This window comes from Aquarana catesbeiana, linkage group LG03, assembly GCF_042186555.1.
Source record: "Aquarana catesbeiana isolate 2022-GZ linkage group LG03, ASM4218655v1, whole genome shotgun sequence".
In the NCBI taxonomy this organism is placed as follows: Eukaryota; Metazoa; Chordata; class Amphibia; order Anura; family Ranidae; genus Aquarana; species Aquarana catesbeiana.
The window spans coordinates 275,977,794-275,998,325 of NC_133326.1; the positions used below are offsets into that span (position 1 = coordinate 275,977,794).

At 43.8% G+C, this 20,532-nt stretch overlaps 1 protein-coding gene across 3 annotated transcripts in view; it reads left to right on the forward strand.

The window, feature by feature from the left end:
• TBK1 (TANK binding kinase 1) overlaps positions 1-20,532 on the forward strand; it is a 121,224-nt gene that overhangs the window by 39,753 nt on the left and 60,939 nt on the right. For all 3 annotated transcript variants that reach the window (XM_073620111.1, XM_073620114.1, XM_073620112.1), the window contains exon 8: positions 10,227-10,406. In XM_073620111.1, coding sequence (XP_073476212.1) covers positions 10,227-10,406 — 180 coding nt within the window. The remainder of the gene's footprint in view (positions 1-10,226; positions 10,407-20,532) is intronic.

The following is a 20,532-nucleotide window of genomic DNA, read 5'->3' on the forward strand; positions in this document are numbered from 1 at the left end:
TGTCGGCAGCATCCTCCCCCCCTAAAGATGGGACAGGGACGGCTAGCCAGGGAGAGCCATCGGGGTCAGGGGCTACACCTGCTTCTGGCACTTCAGCCCCTGTATATATTACACAAGAGGTTTTTTCCTCAACCATTAATGGTCTAGAGGAAAGATGAATGGCCGTGATTACGTCTTCACTCAGTGGAAGAAAACGCACTAGGCTTTCCTCTGTTCCCCAAGACCCTCAGACAGAGGAGCTCTGGGATAAAGGAGATGAATCCCTTTCAGAGGATCGGGATGGGATGGATGATTCCTCTTCGGAGGATTCAGGTGGAGAGGGACCCTCTGCGACTTCCCAAGAGGAGAAAGTCTTAGTGCAGATCCTCACTGGATTGGTCCGCTCCACATTTAAGTTGCCCATACCTGAAACTGCTAAAGAATCCTCTTCTGCTTTGGGGTCACTGAAACCTTTCCAAGCAGCACATGCTTTTCCTGTTCATACTTTACTTAAAAAGCTTATTTATTCTGAGTGGGATCACCCAGACAAACGTTTTTTTCCGCCGAGAAAGTTTTCAACACTTATCCGATGGAAGAAAAGTTTATTAAAATGTGGGGAATACCGGCTATTGATGCCGCCATTTCCCCTGTAAATAATAGCCTGACTTGTCCTGTAGACAATGCTCAGATGCTCAGGGATCCTGTAGATAAAAGGATGGAATCCCTATTGAAGGATGTTTTCTCCTTAGCAGGATCAGTGGCCCAACCTGCAGTAGCAGCGATTGGAGTATGTCAATACTTAAGAGACCATGTTAAGCAGGTCATCAAAGTATTACCTGAACAGCAGGCCCAGGGGTTTGCTAACCTTCCAGCGGCCTTATGCTTTGTGGTTGACGCCATTAGAGATTCTATCGTGCAAACCTCCCGTCTTTCACTGGGGTTGGTGCATATACGTAGAATCCTATGGTTGAAAAATTGGTCAGCTGAAGCACCATGTAAGAAGCTACTGGCTGGGTTTCCATTTTGTGGTGCAAGGTTGTTTGGAGAGGACTTGGATAACTATATCAAGAGAATCTCTTGTGGGAAAAGCACTCTCTTACCTGTCAAGAAGAAGAGTAAGCGTCCCTCTTTCAAACGGACTCTTTCCCCAGCGCCAGGTGCTTCAGCCTCCAGGCAGTCTCGACGGCCGCCTCCATCGGGGTCCAGAGACAAGAGTCAACCCCAGGGACAAAAGAAGTCCTGGGGAAAGAAGCCTACTAGGCAAAACACTAAGACCTCTGCATGAGGGGGCGCCCCCGCTCACTCGAGTGGGGGGAAGACTGCGACAGTTCTCAGAGCTCTGGCAGGAGGACTTCCAGGACAGATGGGTAATCTCCACGGTAACCTTAGGGTACAAGCTGGAGTTTCAGGAATTCCCCTCTCCTCGGTTCCTCAGATCAAATGTTCCCAGAGAAGAAGCAGTCGCTCCTGCTAGCGTTAGAGCGACTTTTGTCGCAGGAGGTCATTATGATAGTTCCCGCAAAGGTCCAGGGATTGGGCTTCTATTCCAACCTTTTTACGGTCCAAAAGCCAAATGGGGATGTCAGGCCCATTCTGGACTTAAGGGATCTGAACCGATTCCTAAGGATTCAATCCTTCCGCATGGAATCAATTCGAACAGTAGTTCCCACCCTGCAGGGAGGAGAATTTCTGGCATCAATAGACATCAGAGATGCATATCTGCATGTGCCCATTTTTCCTGCTCATCAGAAGTTTCTGCGCTTCGAGGTAGGAGGGCGCCATTTCCAGTTTGTGGCTCTGCCTTTCGGGATAGCCACTGCACCTCGAGTGTTCACAAAGATCTTGGCTCCTCCTCTGGCCAGATTAAGGGCTCAGGGTATAGCTGTCATAGCATACCTAGACGACCTGCTCTTGATAGACCAGTCGATAGCCTCTTTGAACGGAAACTTGAGGACCACAGTCGGGTATCTAGAACACCTGGGTTGGATCCTCAACTTGGAAAAGTCTTTCCTAAAACCAGTAAGAAGACTGGAGTTTTTAGGTCTGATTATAGATACAAGCCAGGAGAAAATATTTCTACCCCAGGCAAAGATCACTGCTTTGAGAGAGCTGATTCTGACAGTAAGGACCAAGAAGGGTCCCTCAGTCCGCCTTTGTATGAGGCTACTAGGGAAGATGGTGTCTTCATTCGAAGCAGTTCCCTATGCTCAGTTTCACTCAAGAATGCTGCAACACAGTATTCTTTCGACCTGGAACAAGAAGGTTCAGGCATTAGACTTTCCGATGCACCTGTCGCACGCGGTGCGTCAGAGCCTCAATTGGTGGCTCATACCCGAAAACCTGCAGAAGGGGAAATCCTTTCTACCGGTTACCTGGATTTGGTAACAACAGATGCCAGTCTGTCAGGTTGGGGAGCAGTTCTGGAACAGGCTGCGGTCCAAGGGGTATGGTCCAAGACAGAGAGGACCTTACCCATCAACATTCTGGAGATCCGGGCGATACATCTAGCTCTAAAAGCCTGGACTATCAGGCTACAGGGTTGTCTGGTCAGGATCCAGTCCGACAATGCCACAGCAGTGGCTTATGTCAATCATCAGGGAGGCACCCGGAGCCGAGCTGCTGAAAAAGAGGTGAACCAGATCTTAGTCTGGGCAGAGATGCATGTGCCATGCATATCGGCAGTTTTCACCCGGGGAATAGAAAATTGGCAGGCGGACTATCTAAGTCGCCAGCAGTTACTTCCAGGGGAATGGTCTCTGCATCCCGACGTCTTTTGGGCCATATGCCAAAGATGGGGGGTTCCAGATGTAGATCTCTTTGCATCCCGATTCAACAAAAAGATAGACAGACAGATTTGTGGCAAGGACAAAAGATCCTCTTGCATGCGGGACGGATGCGTTGGTGATTTCGTGGCATCGGTTCTCACTGATTTACGCATTCCCGCCTATTCTGCTACTACCACGACTCCTTCGCAGGATCAGGCAGGAAAGGAAGTCGGTACTTCTGGTGGCCCCCGCTTGGCCCAGAAGGACTTGGTATGCAGAAATAGTAAGGATGACGGTGGGTTCCCCGTGGACCCTACCGGTACGCCCAGACCTGTTATCTCAAGGTCCAGTGTTCCATCCTGCCTTACAAACGCTAAATTTGACGGTTTGGCTATTGAGACCCACGTTCTGAAGAGTCGTGGACTCTCAGGTCCTGTCATATCTACCTTGATTAATGCAAGGAAGCCAGCTTCCAGGATGATTTATCATAGAGTCTGGAAGGCTTATATAACCTGCTGTGAATCCAGAGGTTGGCATCCCAGGAAATATGTCATAGGTAGAATTCTCGATTTTCTACAGATGGGATTAGAGATGAAGCTGGCCTTGAGTACCATCAAGGGCCAGGTCTCTGCTTTATCAGTATTATTTCAGCGGCCACTTGCTTCGCATTCTTTGGTCCGAAACTTTATGCAGGGGGTGATGCGTCTTAATCCTCCGGTTAAAGCGCCCCTAAACCCCTGGGACTTGAATTTGGTCCTGGCTGTGTTACAGAAACAGCCTTTTGAACCAATAAGTCAGATTCCTTTGGTCTTGTTGACAAGGAATTTAATTTTTCTGGTGGCCATCTCTTCTGCTAGAAGAGTATCAGAATTAGCAGCTCTTTCCTGTAAGGAGCCTTATTTGATTATACACAAGGATAGAGTGGTACTACGCCCTCATCCTAGTTTTTTACCGAAGGTGGTTTCTGATTTTCATTTAAACCAAGACATTGTTCTACCTTCCTTTTTTCCAGATCCCTGTTCTCCGGAAGAGAGATCTCTACATTCGTTGGATGTAGTAAGAGCAGTTAAGGCCTATCTAGGGGCAACTACTCAGATCCGCAGGACGGATGTTTTGTTTGTGCTGCCAGAGGGTCCCAATAGAGGACAGGCAGCGTCAAAGGCTACCATTTCTAAATGGATTCGACAGTTGATCATTCAAGCTTACGGTTTGAAACAGAAGATTCCTCCGTTTTAGATCAGGGCACATTCCACAAGGGCTATTGGTGCTTCTTGGGCAGTGCATCACCGGGCCTCTATGGCTCAAATCTGCAAGGCCGCAACCTGGTCTTCAGTTCATACATTCACCAGATTCTATCAGGTGGATGTGAGAAGGCATGAGGATATCGCCTTTGGGCGTAGTGTGCTGCAGGCAGCGGTACAGGGTCCTCAGGTCTGATTGCAACCTACTTGGTCGTGGTTCCCCCCCCTCAGGTAGCATTGCTCTGGGACATCCCATCAGTAATTACTGTGGCTCTGTGTCCCGTGATGTTCGAGAAAGAAAATAGGATTTTTTAAAACAGCTTACCTGTAAAATCCTTTTCTTTCGAAGGACATCACGGGACACAGAGGTCCCGCCCCTCTTCTAATACACTATATTGCTTGGCTACAAAACTGAGGTATCCCTGCAAGGGGGAGGGATTATATAGGGGGTTGAACTTCCTGATAGGGTGTGCCAGTGTCCAATCACCAGTGATACCTATATAACCCATCAGTAATTACTGTGGCTCTGTGTCCCGTGATGTCCTTCGAAAGAAAAGGATTTTACAGGTAAGCTGTTTTAAAAAATCCTATTTTTGGGTACATCGGGTGCATTTGGGCCAATAGGAACATAAGGAGGTTTAACATCAAAACAAAAGGTATGTGGGAACATGTATGATGGTGCCATGCATAGAGCATCGGGTCCTTTGGAGTCCCAGACACCTCTCTAGACATCTGCAGACCCCCTATTGGGTAGCCTTGACATCCATTCTGGCACCACCATCGTACACGTTCCCACATACTTTGTTTTAGATGTTAAACCTCCTTATGTTCCTACTGGCCATTTGAAGTCTCTTGATTGATTATTCTGGCATCTTATGATATAAAGAGTTTTTATATGATATCTGTTCATGGGCTGGTGTTCTCCCTTTTAGGTAAATCAGGTGCATTCAGGTTATGTCCAGTCAGGTGAGATTGAAGCCCTGAAGAAGGGGTCTATACCATGAAACATGTAGGCAAGCTCTACGTTGAATCTGACTGCTCCTTTCATACCTGATTTTATATGTATGGGCCTGTATTTGACTTATGGATGTGATGTCCTTTTTTTAAACATCTTCTGTAATAAGTGTTGTGTTTTTTTTTTTTTTTTTTAAATATAAAAAAAGTTGTGTATATTGGATGATACTGTACATGTCAGGAGGCCATCGCTAAATGCCCATTTTGTAAGCACCTTCTAGTCTTTTACTCCCAGGCTGGTGATCTGATATAAGGCTGTATTAGCATTCGGGTCATGCCCCTCCTCTCTACCATTTCAAAATACCTTGGACTGTCTACTTTCCAAAAGGCATTGTTTGGGCAGTATTTGTACTGTCCTGCCATTTTAGAACATCAGGACTGATCAATTTTCAAATATTTATGCAGTAGTTTTTAGACTATAACTTTCACACAGGCTAAATAACATACACTGATTTGGGTTATTTTTACCAATGAAATGTAGCAGAATACATTTTGGCCTAAAAGAAGAAAGCAGTCATTTATTTGCAAAATTTATTAACGGAAACTAAGAAAAACCTTTGTGAGTTGTGGTGTTTTTTGGGGATTTTTTTTTTCAAAATTTTTTGATATCTATCTATCTATCTATCTATCTATCTATCTATCTATCTATATCAAAAAATTAAAATACTAAGTAGTGATTAAATACCAACAAAAGAAAGCACCATCTGTCTTACAATTGCAAAAAAAAATTGGGTACAGTTTTGCATGATTAATTGTCATTCAAAGTGTGACAGAACTGAAATCTGAAAATTGGCCTGGGCAGGAAGGGGGTAAAAGTGTCCAGTATTGAGGTGTTTCAGTAGTGAAAAAAAAATGACTGCTAGTTACTGTCTTTGACTGGTACGGTTGTGGAGTGTTTTTACAAGCTGACTGGTGCTATCACTGTCTGACCAAGCTAACTGAAAGGCACTGTGGATGATCTTACTAACTGCTGCCCATCAATACTGCTATTTCTTTTAGTGTATCCCATCTACAGTGCCTTGAAAAAGTATTCATACCCCTTGAAATTGTCCACATTTTGTCATGTTACAACCAAAAACGTAAATTTATTTTATTGAGTTTTTATGTGATAGACCAACACAAAGTGGCACATTGTCAAGCGGAAGGAAAAAGATAAATGGTTCTACAAATATTTTACAAAAAAAAAAATCAAAGTTTGGCGTGCATTTGTTTTTAGCCCCCCAAATACTTTGTAGAACTACCTTTTGCTGCAATTACAGCTGCAGGTCTTTTTGGGGATGTCTCTACCAGCTTTGCACATCTAGAGTGATATTTTTTGCCCATTCTTTGCAAAATAGCTCAAGCTCTGCCAGATTGGACAGAGAGTGTCTGTGAAAAGCAATTTTCAAGTCTTACCACAGATTCTCACTTGGATTTAGGTCTGGACTTTGACTGGGCCATTCTAACACACGAATATGATTTTAACCATTCCATTGTAGCTCTGGCTGTATGTTTAGGGTCGTTGTCCTGCTGGAAGGTGAACCTCTACACCAGTCTCAAGTCTTTTGCAGACTCTAACAGGTTTTCTTCTAAAATGGCCCTGTATTTGGCTCCAACTATTTTCCCATCAACTCTGACTAGCTTCCCTGTCCCTACAGAAGAAAAGCATCCTCACATGATGCTGCCCCACCATGTTTCATGGTGGGGATGGTGTGTTCAGGGTGATGTGCAGTGTTAATTTTCCGCCAAACAAAGCGTTTTGCTTTTAGGCCAAAAAATTAAATTTTGGTCTCATCTGACCAGAGCACCTTCTTCCACATGTTTGCTGTGTCCCCCACATGGCTTCTCGCAAACTGCAAACGGGACTTCTTATGGCTTTCTTTCAACAATCGCTTTCTTCTTGCCACTCTTCCATAAAGGCCAGATTTGTGGAGGGTACGACTAATAGTTGTCCTGTGGACAGATTATCTCGCCTGAGCTGTGGATCTCTGCAGCTCCTCCAGAGTTACCATGGGCCTCTTGGCTGCTTCTCTGATTAATGCTCTCCTTGCCCAGCCTGTCAGGTGGATGGCCATGTCTGGGTAGGTTTGCAGTTGTGCCATAGACTTTCCATTTTCGGATGATTAATTAAACAGTCCTTAGTGAGATGTTCAAAGCTTGGGATTTTTTTTTTTTTTTCTAACAACCTAACCCTGCTTTAAACTTCTCCTCAACTTTATCTCTGACCTGTCATGTTTCTTGGCCTGCATGATACTGTTTGTTCACTAAGGTTCTCTAACATTCTCTAACAAACCTCTGAGGGCTTTTCAGACCAGCTGTGTTTATACTGAGAATAAATTGCACACAGGTGGACTCTATTATTTACTAATTAGGTGACTTCTGAAAGCATTTGGTTTCACTAGATTTTAATTAGGGGTATCGGTGTAAAGAGGGCTGAATACAAATGTACTCCACACTTTTTAGATATTTATTTGTAAAAAGTTTGGAAAACCATTTATCATTTTCCTTCCACCTCACAATTATCTGCCATTTGTGTTGGTCTATCAGATAAAATCCCAATAAAATACATTTACGTTTTTGGTTGTAACATGACAAAATGTGGAAAATTTCAAGGGGTATGAATAATTTTTCAAGGCAATATATCTGTGTTTTGTTTTTTTTTTTTTCTCTGAATTAGGGCCAAAACAACTAATCGATTATGAAAATAGTTGTCAACTATTTTCATAATCGATTAATCGGCCAGCTGAGTATTTGGCCTGCATGCAGAATGCATTATTTGTTTACATATCAGGAAATACAGTGAAGCACACATACAGCTCAGTACATTGTCCATACATGTCAGTAAGTGCCTGAGAACTTGTAAATGTGTGAGGAGCAATGCCTCATGGGACATGTAATCCTGGGCAGGAAGTGAGTGGTTCTAAAGGCAGACGTTTTTTTACCTTGCTGTAGGGCAGTGGTGGTGAACCCATGGCACACATGCCACTGCCAGCACGCTGAGCCCTCTCACGCACTGAAATCGTCCACACCGCGCTGTAAACTACATCTCCCACAGGTCTCTAGGCTAGCGGTGACGTGGGCGTGACAAAGAAGAAGCGGCCAGGGGCGACGTGCGTGCGCATGCAAATCCAATCATCATAGCAGCTGTCTCATCCACACCGCACCCCCCATCAAACTACATCTCCCACAAATCTCTGGGGCCAGCGGTGACGTGTCTGGGGTAGGAGTGCCTGAGAGAACACAGCTCCCACGCGGCTGGGATCGATCAGGGGTGATGTGCGGGCGGGAATGAGTTGCCGGATCAGGAAACACTGGAGACAGGTGAGATGTTTATATGGACAAAAAATAGAAAACTGGGAACACAAATATTACTGAGAGCTCATCCACTCACTATCCAAAGGAAGTGGGGCTCAATGTCCAAAAAGCGGAATACAAGGGAGAAGGACTGTGCCAGGGAGAAGAACAGTCAAGATGCCATAAAATAGAGCCACAGGGATATAGCAATCAAAAAAATAGAAAGCAAAAATAATGGAAAATTTTATGAAAAAAATGTATTAATTTAAAACAGATCAAATACAAAAAGATGCTCCTCCACTTACAACCATCTAAAAAGACAACGTTGTCTAAAACAAAAACATCTAGGCCCTGTTGTGCAGTAACCATATAACCATGGAATGTATGGCTGGGTATAACCAATGCCCAGAAAATGCATCCTTACCAGTGCTCTGCAAATGCATCCCTGCATTCTGAGCGGAACGCACTCCCGATCCCTGGTTCGCCATCACTGCTATAGGGGCACTCTATGCTATACTTTGCAGCTTGCTATTGGGGCACTCTGAAGGCAGGAGGAGCCAGAAGCATCGGTGGCGGGTTCCTTTGACTAAAAAGTTTTCTATTCTGGTCCTTCAAATTTTCCTGTCACTTTGCTCCAAAACGAACATCGATTTGACCCCACTAACAATTAGAAAATCAACAAACGTTCTTAAAATGAAAAATTTTTGGCCAGCATAAGTGAAAGCAGGCGCAGGTAGCTTTTATCAAGCCACATGACAAAGGTGTCTGTCATACATAATATATTACAGTTCTGTCTGAAAATCCACAAAACAGTCTGTCTATTTTTTTTCTTTAAATTTAAAAAAAATTGATCTCTGAGTCTATTTACCAGATTCAACCTCTAATAGTATATACAGTATATCTCTTCTGTCTGTTATTAGAATGGATTAGAGATTTTGCTCCCGAACCATATAGCTGGTGGTTACATTTACCATTGCATATAGATATTTAAGAATGAATTGCCCTTTATTTTAAACTTTACATATTAACTAAATTATACACCACACTTTTTTAAGGTTATTATCCGAATAATCAAAACAATAATCGTCCAACAAATTGGTTATGAAAATAATCGTTAGTTGCAGTCCTACTCTGAATTGGGGTACATGTATACTAAGATGACATTTCTCTGTTCTGGCCAGTCAGATTGGATGATAGTCTCCATGGGTATCTTTAGACACCCCTAACTTGCGGCATTGCTGTTGCCAGGAATGCCTGCCTGTTCTTCTCTTTTAGGATTTTCCCAATTTGTTATGGAAAGACTTTGAAAAATGTAGTGTTTTTTGACTATATATTGCATCTGCATCTCTTCTCGGTCAATGGCTTAAGGCAAGGGTGCTCAACTTTTTGAAGAGCAAGGGCCACTTAAGGGTTTTGGAAACTTCCCTTGGCGCTTCCCTGGTTTTGTGATTGAGGGCTACATCAAAGGGCTCCAAGCTCCATGGGTTGAGCATTCCTGGCTTAAAATATTAGAAGGTCAACATAACTTTAGACCAGTGGTTCTCAACTCCAGTCCTCAGGACCCACCAACAGGCCAGGTTTGCAAGATAGCTGAAATACATCACAGGTGATATCACTTGCTGCTCAGTGATTGCAGTATTCTAGTCTGCAACTCCCCAAGGTAATACTTAAAATCTGACCTGTTGATGGGTCCCGAGGACTGGAGTTGAGAACCACTGCTTTAGACCCCTAGTATTTTAGGAGTAATCTACTGCCTCCATGTTTCTCCCATGACTGCTTTCCTCTAAAATGGACAATAACAAGCAGCTCTTGGGGACAAATGCACAAGTAATTACAAGTATATGCAGGCATTCACTTCTGCCTATTCATTAGCATGCTGTTTAGCCAAATGTGTGATATGCAGATATGCTTTTATATGTAATAAATTCTGTTTGCATCCATTTCTCTTTTTTAGGGGCTTACAAGCTCTCTTCACTCCAGTGCTGGCAAATATTCTAGAAGCTGACCAGGAGAAATGTTGGGGGTTTGAACAGTTCTTTGCAGTAACTAATGATATATTCCATCGAATTGTGATCCATGTATTCTCCCTACAGCAAATGACCTTTCACACTCTATATATACACACATATAACACGTAAGTACAAGTCATTTGTTTTGTTGATAGATGAAATGTACTTTCAAGTAGATTATTGCCATACAAGTTGTGTTAACACTTGCATTCTTAGCAACCTTCTCTACACCCACCTTTTTTTTTCTTTTTTTTTTTTTTTAATTCTTTATTATGGCAAACCATCTCGGATACAACAAGTAAAGTCATTTTGACAAACAAGGAAACACTTAATCGGCAGACACCAAATACCGAAAACAGACAAGACGTTTGCTGACAGTTGATGTATTGCTTTGCATATACTATAGCGTATAATCAGTGAAGCCAAGGGGCCTAAAGGCCCATAAGTACACGTACCAAAGAATCAAACATTGAAGTTACAACAAATGATATTGAGTAAATCTAGTGATAAAAGAAAACAGATATGCTAGCATTTCTAACTTTACACCCAGTAACAGTAAAGACAAACCTATCTCAAATTTTTTTATTTTTTTATTTTTGATAGAGCGGGAAGTGTTACACGCCCATAAGGTTTTCCTTGTCCTTTTCCACATTGAGGAGATTCAACCCTTTATTATGTTGTTACCAATGGCACCGCAAAAGAAAGCAAGGAAAATCCAACATTCTAGAGCTGTACCCAGACGGGTGGTAGGGAGAAATCTTCCTATGAGGACACCTGTTTTGGGGGTAACCCTTTAAGATGTAAATTCCCCTCACTTTGAGAAATTTCACTAACATCCTGTTGCATCTCTGGCATAGGAATAAAAAAGAAATTTCCCCAATGGTACACTGCAAAAAAAAAAAAAAAAAAAAAAAAAAAAAAAAGAGACCCTTCCCTACACTAGCCAAAACTAAGGCTGGTCATGTATCATACCATTTTCTTTTACAATGTTACTTTATATTTACCCAAATCTTATAATATGAGGTCAAACCTAAACATATTCAGTCTTTAAGCAATCAGGCAGGCCCCTGCACTACATTGTTGAAGGTACAGTTTTGCTCATAAGTTTACATACCCTGGCAAAATTTAAGATAACACTGCTAGTGCAAATTTCTGTCCATACTTCTGCAGTCATGCACATTTTCACAGGCACATGTGCAAGTGTTAAGTAGACATATAGTCAGAAAAACTTGTTTTTTAGGCTGCCCATACATTATACAATTTTCTAGATTTACAGTTGTGCTCATAAGTTTACATACCCTGGCAACATTTATGATTTATTGGCCATTTTTCAGAGAATATGATAACAAACTTTTCTTTCACTCATGGTTGGTGTTTGGCTGAAGCCATTTATTATCAATCAACTGTGTTTTACTCTTAAGTCATAATGACAGCAGAAACTACCCAAATGACAGTGAGCAAAAGTTTACATACCCCAGTTCTTAATACCGTGTATTGCCCCCTTTAACACCAATGAGATCTTTGAAGTCTTTTGTGGTATTTGTGGATGAGGCTCTTCTCAAATGGTAAAGCTGCCCATTCCTCTTGGCAAAAAGCCTCCAGTTCCTGTAAATTCTTGGGCTGTCTTGCATGAACTGCATGTTGGAGATCTCCCCGGAGTGGCTCAATGATATTGAGGTCAGGAGACTGAGATGGCCACTCCAGAACCTTCACTTTATTCTGCTGTAGCCAATGAAAGGTCAACTTGGCCTTGTGTTTTGGATCATTCTCATGTTGGAATGTCCAAGTAGGCCCCATGCGCAGCTTCCTGGCTGATGAATGCAAATGTTCCTCCATTATTTATTGATAACATACTACGTTCATGTTGCCATCAATTTTGACTAAATTTCCTGTGCCTTTGTAGCTCACACATCCCCAAAACATCAGCAATCCACCTCCGTGTTTCACAGTAGGAATGGTGTACCTTTAATCATAGGCCTTGTTGACTCCTCTCCAAATGAAGCGTTTATGGTTATGGCCAAAAAGCAAAATTTTGGTCTCGTCACTCCAAATGTGGCAGAAGGTTTGAGGCTTGTCTCTGTGCTGTTTGGCATATTGTAAGCGGGATACTTTGTGGCATTTGCGTAGTAATGGCTTTCTTCTGATGACTCGACCATGCAGCCCATCTTTCTTCAAGTGCCTCCTTATTGAGCATCTTGAAACATCCAGACCACATGTTTTTAGAGAGTCCTGTATTTCATCTGAAGTTATTTGTGGGTTTTTCTTTACATCCCAAACAATTTTCCTGGCAGTTGTGGCTGAAATTTTAGTTGGTCTACCTGACTGTGGTTTGATTTCAAGAGAACCCATCATTTTCCACTTCTTGATTAAAGTTTGAACACTGCTGATTGGCATTCTCAGTTCCTTGGATATCTTTTTATATCCCTTTCCTGTTTTATATAGCTAAACTACCTTTTCTCTTAGTCATCTTCCAGACGGCACACCTGAGAGATGAGAGGCTTCTCCCTACAGGAAACACAATCATTCGACAGCTGTTTTAAGTCCCCACCCTTCCCCTTGATCCTCCGTTTTTAATTGTGTTTCTCCCTACACAGCGAAACCGTTTTGTTTTTTTTTTTCCAAATGACCCGAAGCCTGGGGCTGGTGGTCTCCCCCTGGGAGCCGGACCAAATGCCTGGGAAGGCTTACGGCCACATCACCCTGAAAGCGAAAGTGGGCGCCGCCTGCCCGATCTCGAAGGCTAAGCAGGGTCAGGCCTGGTTAGTACCTGATGGGCCTCTGGGTCTGGCCGGATATATTTTATCCTTCCTGGGGGGTTCCCCTATACTTTCCTCAGGGGGGGCAGCAGAAACTGGAAGAGCCTCCCTGAGAGCTGAAGGCCCCTGGGTACAGTGGTGTCCCCAGAACTTCAGGGGCCTTTTTCCTGTCTCCCCCCTTACCTGTCTGGGCGTCCGTTCAGACAGGGGTGCTGGCCGTCGGTTCTTTCCAGGGCCCCTGACTCCTGGGCCCCTGGTAGCTCACGTGGGCTGCTGGGGAGGGCATCGCCTGAACGACCCGCGTTCTTACCCAGGAGGGAAGGCTGAGAGTCAGCAGGAGCAGGCGCCCACATCCTCCTTTTGAGGAGGCACCAGTTCACTACGGTGGATGTCTGCCTAAACCACCTCAGAATGGAATGAGGAACGTACAGCATTAAGAAAAACCTTTTTGTTGGTTTGGGCTACAGTCAACTCAGTGACAGATCTAAAGGTGATTTACCATAAATCGCTTCCTGTATCCTTTAAGGATTTTCTGTGCAAACATATGCAAGAGCTAGATACATGATTGCTTGTTTAAGGCCTGCAGGTGGCTATTTTCCTCCAGGTTAAATTGGTGACCACCTTTTTCTAGAGGCTGTCCTAAATTGGTCTCTAGGGCTGGGCTCATTGAGACTTTAGTTTCTGATCAGCCCCACCTGTGTGTGAGCTGGCCAGCGTTTGCTCAGTCTACAGAGGTAAGGTAGGACAACAGCTACTATAGTAAGGTGTCTAACCATTTTAGGATTTGTTCCTTCACTGGGGGTGAAGTGTTAGTATCTACAGCCCAGGCTATGCCTTGGGATCAAATTGCTTTGTTTGGTTATTTCATAAAGGGATACACCATGACTCCTTGGCTGCTCACCAGTAGACCTCAGTAGTGAAGGTTTGTCCTTGCTGGGATGTTTTGTGGCACAGCAGAAATACACATTGAGATTTGTGACATTTCTGCTCATAAGGGGTATATTGCTGTACATCAGAAATGCACTGCACTGAAGCTTGTTTATTGTCTTTTATATCCTCAGAGGAGTATTATGACCTTTAGATGAAGTATAAAGATGTATACCCGACCGAATAGGTTACGGCTTGGTGCATGGCCTTCATCTTGCCCTTCTAGCAGAACTAGATGTAGCAGTATAAGTATTCTACTACTGCTATGGACTTTATTCTCCTGAAGTAGGCACTCAGGCGTAAGTAAAGCCACAGAGTGGGCATGCCTTAAACCCAGGGATCAACCCTCGGTTAATCTATTACCCTTAAGTAGGCTTCCCTTTAGTCTTTGCTGATGTAAAGATAAAAATGAACAAAAAAGGTTGTCTGTTAGGGGCCCACCTTTTTTTGCAGTTTTAATTCCCTGAACAGGGTAGTGTTAAGACAGGCCCCCTTAGTGATCAATGTAGTGTCCTTGTCTTACAACACATGTCTCTGATTAATCTTTAGGGGTTCTAAGTAGCACCTACAGGCACAATAGGCCATGGTTGTTAGATGTGTGAGACAGGCAACATTGCTAACCTACAAGTTTAACATGTTTTCTGATTCCATCTTTAAAAGCCCTCTCCACCTAGATCCTGCATCCGAAGCAGAGAAGGCAGGGACATCGGTGGAGTAGACCTGCAGATCAGCCGCATGATCCAGCTATAATACCTTCATCAAGCATATGGAGTGGAGGTAAAACTCACTGCAGAACCAAGGTCCGCCAAGAGGGTCTTGCAGTGGTCCCACCCTAAGGTAGGCCTGAGGTACTTGATTATCCTCTCAGGTGTGCTGTCCTGGAAGATGACTAAGAGAAAATTGACAGTTACTTACCGGTAACTGTTTTTCTTGGATATCTTCCAGGACGGCAGGCCTACTTCCCACCCGTTGGAGGGAAAATTGTAGAACACTAGAAGGTGAGTACCTATGAGGAATGATTTCCCTTGTGAACCAGGTTCAGGAGTTACTTCTCTACAAACTGAGGATCAAGGGGAAGGGTAGGGCTTTAAAACAGCTGTCGATTGATTGTGTTTCCTGTAGGGAGGAGACTCTCATCTCTCAGGTGTGCCGTCCTGGAAGATATCCTAGAAAAACAGTTACCGGTAAGTAACTGTCAATTTTCCCGCAGATCCTTTGAAAATTCTTTTGCTTTCTCCATGACTCAGAATTCAGAAATGTCCGTGCAGCACTGGATGAAGGATGCAAGGTCCAGAAACTCATTGACCTTTAATACACAAACACTATTTACAAGCAAACAGATCACAGGTGAGGATGGTTACCTTTTTAATAGCCATTCAACTTGTGTGCATGTTATCAGGCCAAAATCATGTAATTACGTAAACTTTTGATCAGGGTCATTTGGGTAGTTTCTGTTTTCATTATGATTTAAAAACCGTAAACACAGTTGATTGATAATACCTGGCTTCAGCCAAACACTAACCACGAGTAAAAAAAGTTTTTGTGTTCATATTCTCTGAAAAATGGCCAAGAAATCATAAATTTTGTCAGGGTATGTAAACTTATGAGCACAACTGTAAATCTAGAAAATTGTATAATGTATGGCCAGCCTAAAAAAATCAAGTTTTGCTAACTATACTTAACATATACTTAACACTTGAACATGTGCCTGTATAAATGTGCATGACTGCAGGAGTATGGCCAGAAATTTGCATTTGCAGTGTTATCTTAATGCAGCTAAGCTCTGTTAATGCCACAGCAGCAATGATAGAAATGGAAACTAAACACACGGATTCTCAGCTGGTGATTGCTTTCATTTTTAGTGATCAGATTGTTAAAATAACGAAAGAAAATACCTAGAGCTGAACTCATAAACCCATATTAAAGTGACTCTGTTGCTTAAAAAATGAACTATAAACTATAAAAAAATGTTTGCCTAAGAACACTAGGCCAAACGCATCTGAGTGTTTCAGATGTCCACATTTGCCACTGAGTGGTGTTGTTTCATCCGCTGGCCTTGGTGCAACACACAGGGGTTGGTGGCAGGAAGCACAGCGGGGAACCAGGCATCTGACACATTCCAGTGCGCATCAGATGTGAAGATTTTGCTTGAGGTTTTAAAGCGGAGGGCCACCCTAAAATAAAAAATTGCATTAATATTCTTAAAAAAAAAAATTAGAAAAAAAATTATTTTTTTTTTAACTTACCTGAAACCCCTGTTGCTAGACCGTCTTCCTATTCTGCGGTGCTTCCTGCTCTTCGGCGAGCGGCCCCGTTGCCTTCTGGGATGTGTGTGTCCCAGAAAACAACGAAACCATTCACAAAGCGCCGTGCGACTCGCACACACGGAAACGGGCAGTGAAGACGCAAGGCTCCACTGCCTTTTTCCCTTCATTAAGATGTAGGCGCCGGCAGCCGGTCCAATGGATGGATCGGCCTCGGGGGGCCGGCATCGTGAGCTCGCTGGATAGGTAAGTGTCCTTTATTAAAAGTCAGCAGCTACAGTGTTTCTAAAAAAAAAAAAAAAAAAATTGCGGCCAGAACACCCCTTTAACTCTTTGCAAGAACATAATTGGGACTTGCTGTTTGCTTAAATTGTTTTGTTAACCTAAAAAATAAAAATAAAGATCCAGTTCCTTAAAAGCATGTTATACAGTACAGTGCTTGTGCTGTATAATTTGGCCCCCTGTAACACCTGAAATACCTGGCTGATCCTGCCTGGCTATACCCTCCCCCCTGTAAACTGACCACGGTGTAACATGGCTGCTGAGCCCTGATACCGTGGTCAGATTACGTGCCTCCGTCATCTGCTGCGTCCTCTGCTCTCTTCCCCCTCCCTCCTTGCCTGTCGCCTCCATGTCTGTGCCCACCCCCTCCGCCCCGGCTGCTCTAATTACTAATAATTTTTCACACTATCCTCTCTGGTTATGTATGTGATTGTGCTTTATAAAAATAATGCAGTATATACCTTGTTTACAGAGTGCTGATCAGACCCGCTGCATCTCTCCTCTCTTGCATGACAGATGCAGCGGGCGCGGCTCCCCTCTCCCCCTGCATCTGTTGGGCCGAGAGAGGAGATAGTGGCGGGTCAGATCAGCGCTCTGTAAAAAAGGTATATACTGCATTATTTTAAGTCGCATATATTTTTGCTGGTGCCAAGACAAAATGAAGCAAGGGAAGTTAACTTTTTTGTTTAAAAGTATTAAAAATTACAAATGGAAAAACTGCAAAAGTTAAAGATTTCCTCTGAAGTACTTTTCCATCTCAATCTGCAGCTCTTTAATTTTCTGTAAAATTCAATGCAATATGACAACTCAGAGGGGTTATTTATGCTGTTGGTGTACAGACAGATACAAGACAGAATTTAGTCATTCACTGCAACAGAAGTTTCATTTTTGGTGAGATATTCCCTAAGGTAGGCCATACATGGTTCAAATCTCAGCTGGTTCAGCAGGAACTGGCCAGGATTAGAACCGTGTATGGGCGGGCTAAATGTACCAAGTTGACCGATCAGCTTGTGTACAACCAGCATACCGGGTTTTACCTGCGATTATCACTAGCGGCTGCTAGCAATAACCACTGTCTTCTCTCGGTAGGGATGGCCTCTAGGGGGCAGGGACCAGGCCCGGACTGCCCATAGGGCACACCCTGCATGTGCCCAGTGGGCCGGGGGCCGCATGTCACGTCTCCCGACTTTCAGCTGCTTGGGCCAGTCCTGCTCATCTGTCGCTGGCCTCTCTGTGGCCAGCTCCGCAGCCGACTCCGCAGAGACAGTCGCATGTCTTTCTGGCAGAGTCCTGGGTCCCCATTCTCAAGGCAGCTGGGCTGCTCCTTGTGCCGGCTCACTACTGCCAGCTCCACGGCCGTCCGGCCAGCCAGCCTCCTATTCAGCTTAGGATGGGGGAAATGAAGAGGTCAGGTCATGTGACCGTGAAGGGGGAGGAGCTGGAGGAGACCCCCTTCTGCTTGATATCGTGAAAGGGCCTGGACTGCTAGAAAGGTAAGTGACACTATGCCAGCCTGGCAATGTTTTAAACTATTCATGATGAAATCATGCTTTGGTCAGTCTCTCTTAGAGACCCCTTTCACACTGGGGCGGTGCGGGCATTAGCGGTAAAGCGGCACTAGTTTTAGCGGCGCTTTACTGCTGTTATAGCGGCACGCTTTTAACCCCCAGAAGGGGCTTAAAGCGCTCGCTTAGGGCAGGGGCGGTGGAGAAGCGATGTATACACTGCTCGCACACGGCCCCAAAGATGCTGCTTGCAGGACTTTTTTTTTTTTTTTTTTTTTTTTTTTTTCCTGTCCTGCAAGCGCACCGTGCCAGTGTGAAAGCACAGAAAAGGCAGTTTACAGGCGCTATTTTTAGCACAAAAACCGCCTGTAAAGCACCTCAGTGTGAAAGGGTCCTTACACAATGTGATTGATGCTGAACAAAGGTAGAAGGACCCCTTTCACACCTAGACTAACTCACGGTAGCGGTAAAGCAGCGCTCGTTTTAGTGGCGCTTTACCGGCACCACTTTGCGGGCGCGTGTGGGTCGCTTTTAAAAGTGCCCGGAAAGCAGCGCTGCCGAATCGCTTTGCAGGTGCTTCGGCAGAGCTGTCCATTCATTTCAATGGTCAGGGCGTTATAGGAGCGGTCTATACACCACTCCCAAACCCCCCCAAAGATGCTTCTAGAAGGACTTTTTTTTTTCCCGTCCCGCAAGCGCAACGCCCCAGTGTGAAAGCACGTGGAGGCTTGAGAGGCGCTTTTCAGGCACTATTTTTAGCGCTAAAACGCCTGAAAAGCGCCTCGGTTTGAAAGGGGTCAAAGTGATGGCAACCGTCAGACGTTTGTGTGAGAGAGGAACAGTTCTTGTGCCCAAAAGGTGTCTTGCATTGAGCCCATGTTCACAATAGGCCGATTTGGCATGCGATTTTGCTGGCAATAGTACCGTCCGCATGAGTGCGACGCCGACTTTGCGGCGCCACACTGATTCCCAAAAGTAGTTCCTGTACTACTTTTACCGACTTCGGGGGCAATTTGAATAGACATCTGTGCAGGAACCCGTTCGCACGATTTAAAACCGGCAATGCAGTCCGACTTCGGGACATCTACCCCCCTCCCACAGCCGCCTTTACCAGGCTCTCCTTTGTGAATGGGGAACCCAGTAAGGATGCGACTGGTGGCATCCAGCTCTAGGCACACAGTGAGAGGAACGGATGTTGTTCCTCTCACTGTGTGACGTCAGAAACAAGAAGCAAGGATTTAGTCACGTCCTGTTTTGGCTCTTTGGTTACCTCGCCATTACCAATCAGACTGGCTCCATTGGAGGCCAGAGGACAGTTTGGGTGTCTAATAGACCCCAGATCTCTCCATAAAGAGGAACTGTCAACTGCCCATGCTATTACAAGAGATGCTGATCATGCCTTGTAATGGCAATAAAGTTGATCAAACTTTTTTTTAAAAATGTGCAGTGTTGAAAAAACAGTTAAATAGAAAAAATTACAAAATGAAAAAAAAAAAAAAAATTACGTTCCCCCATACTCATGTTTAAACACACATGTATGTCCCGCATGCATATGTAAATGCCAATCGCACCACACATGTCAGGTATCGCCGCAAACATAGTGAGAGCAATCATTCTAGCACCAGACCTGTGTAACTCTAAACTGGTAACTGGTAAAGACTTAAAAAGCGTTGCCTATGGAGATTTTTAGGTACCGTAATTTGGCCCTGTTCCATGGGCAGACGCAATTTTAAAGTGTGACATGTTTGGTATCTATTTACTCAGCGTAACATCATCTTTTATAATTTACCAAACATTTGGGTATTATATTGTGTCTTTGTGCATTAACAACCCTTAAAGTGTATTTTTTTTTCCCAAAAATTTGCATTTGAAATACCGCTGCACAAATATCATCTGATATAAATATATTCACCCGTTATTTTTTATTGTCTAGGGTCTCTGAAAAAAAAAAAATATATAATGTTTGGGGTTTCCAAATCGTTTTCTAGCAAAAAAATGTTTTTTTTACATGTAGGGGGGAGGAATGCCAGAATTGACCTGGACTGGAAATTGACAATTGCTGGCCTTTCATTGTCCAGTCATAAGCTGGGAAAATTATGGTAAGGCTGTGTAAATCACAGGAGTGCATTGATACAAATTCAAATCCTTTGCAACAAAAGTCAGATCCTTTTTTTTATATCTAGTTCAGTTGGAGTTCAGCTTAAACTTTGAAAAAAATCTGATTGGTTCTACTTGCTTTTTATAATACCCACTGCAAAGGAATAAAACTCAAATGATGATAGTGGTAGCTATTTCCTTTAGTCCTTCAGGGAAACATGATTCAATTGACATACCTATGCTCAGGCCTGGCCATAGGGCACACCAGGCATTTGCCTCCCCCCCAGTACTGCCACTGATCCCACCCCCTCTAGCAACCAGTCAGTGAGCTGTAATAATATACAGTAACCTCTAGCAACCAATCGGTGAGCTGTAATGATGTGCAGTAACCTCTAGCAACCAATCAGCAAACAGAAATGA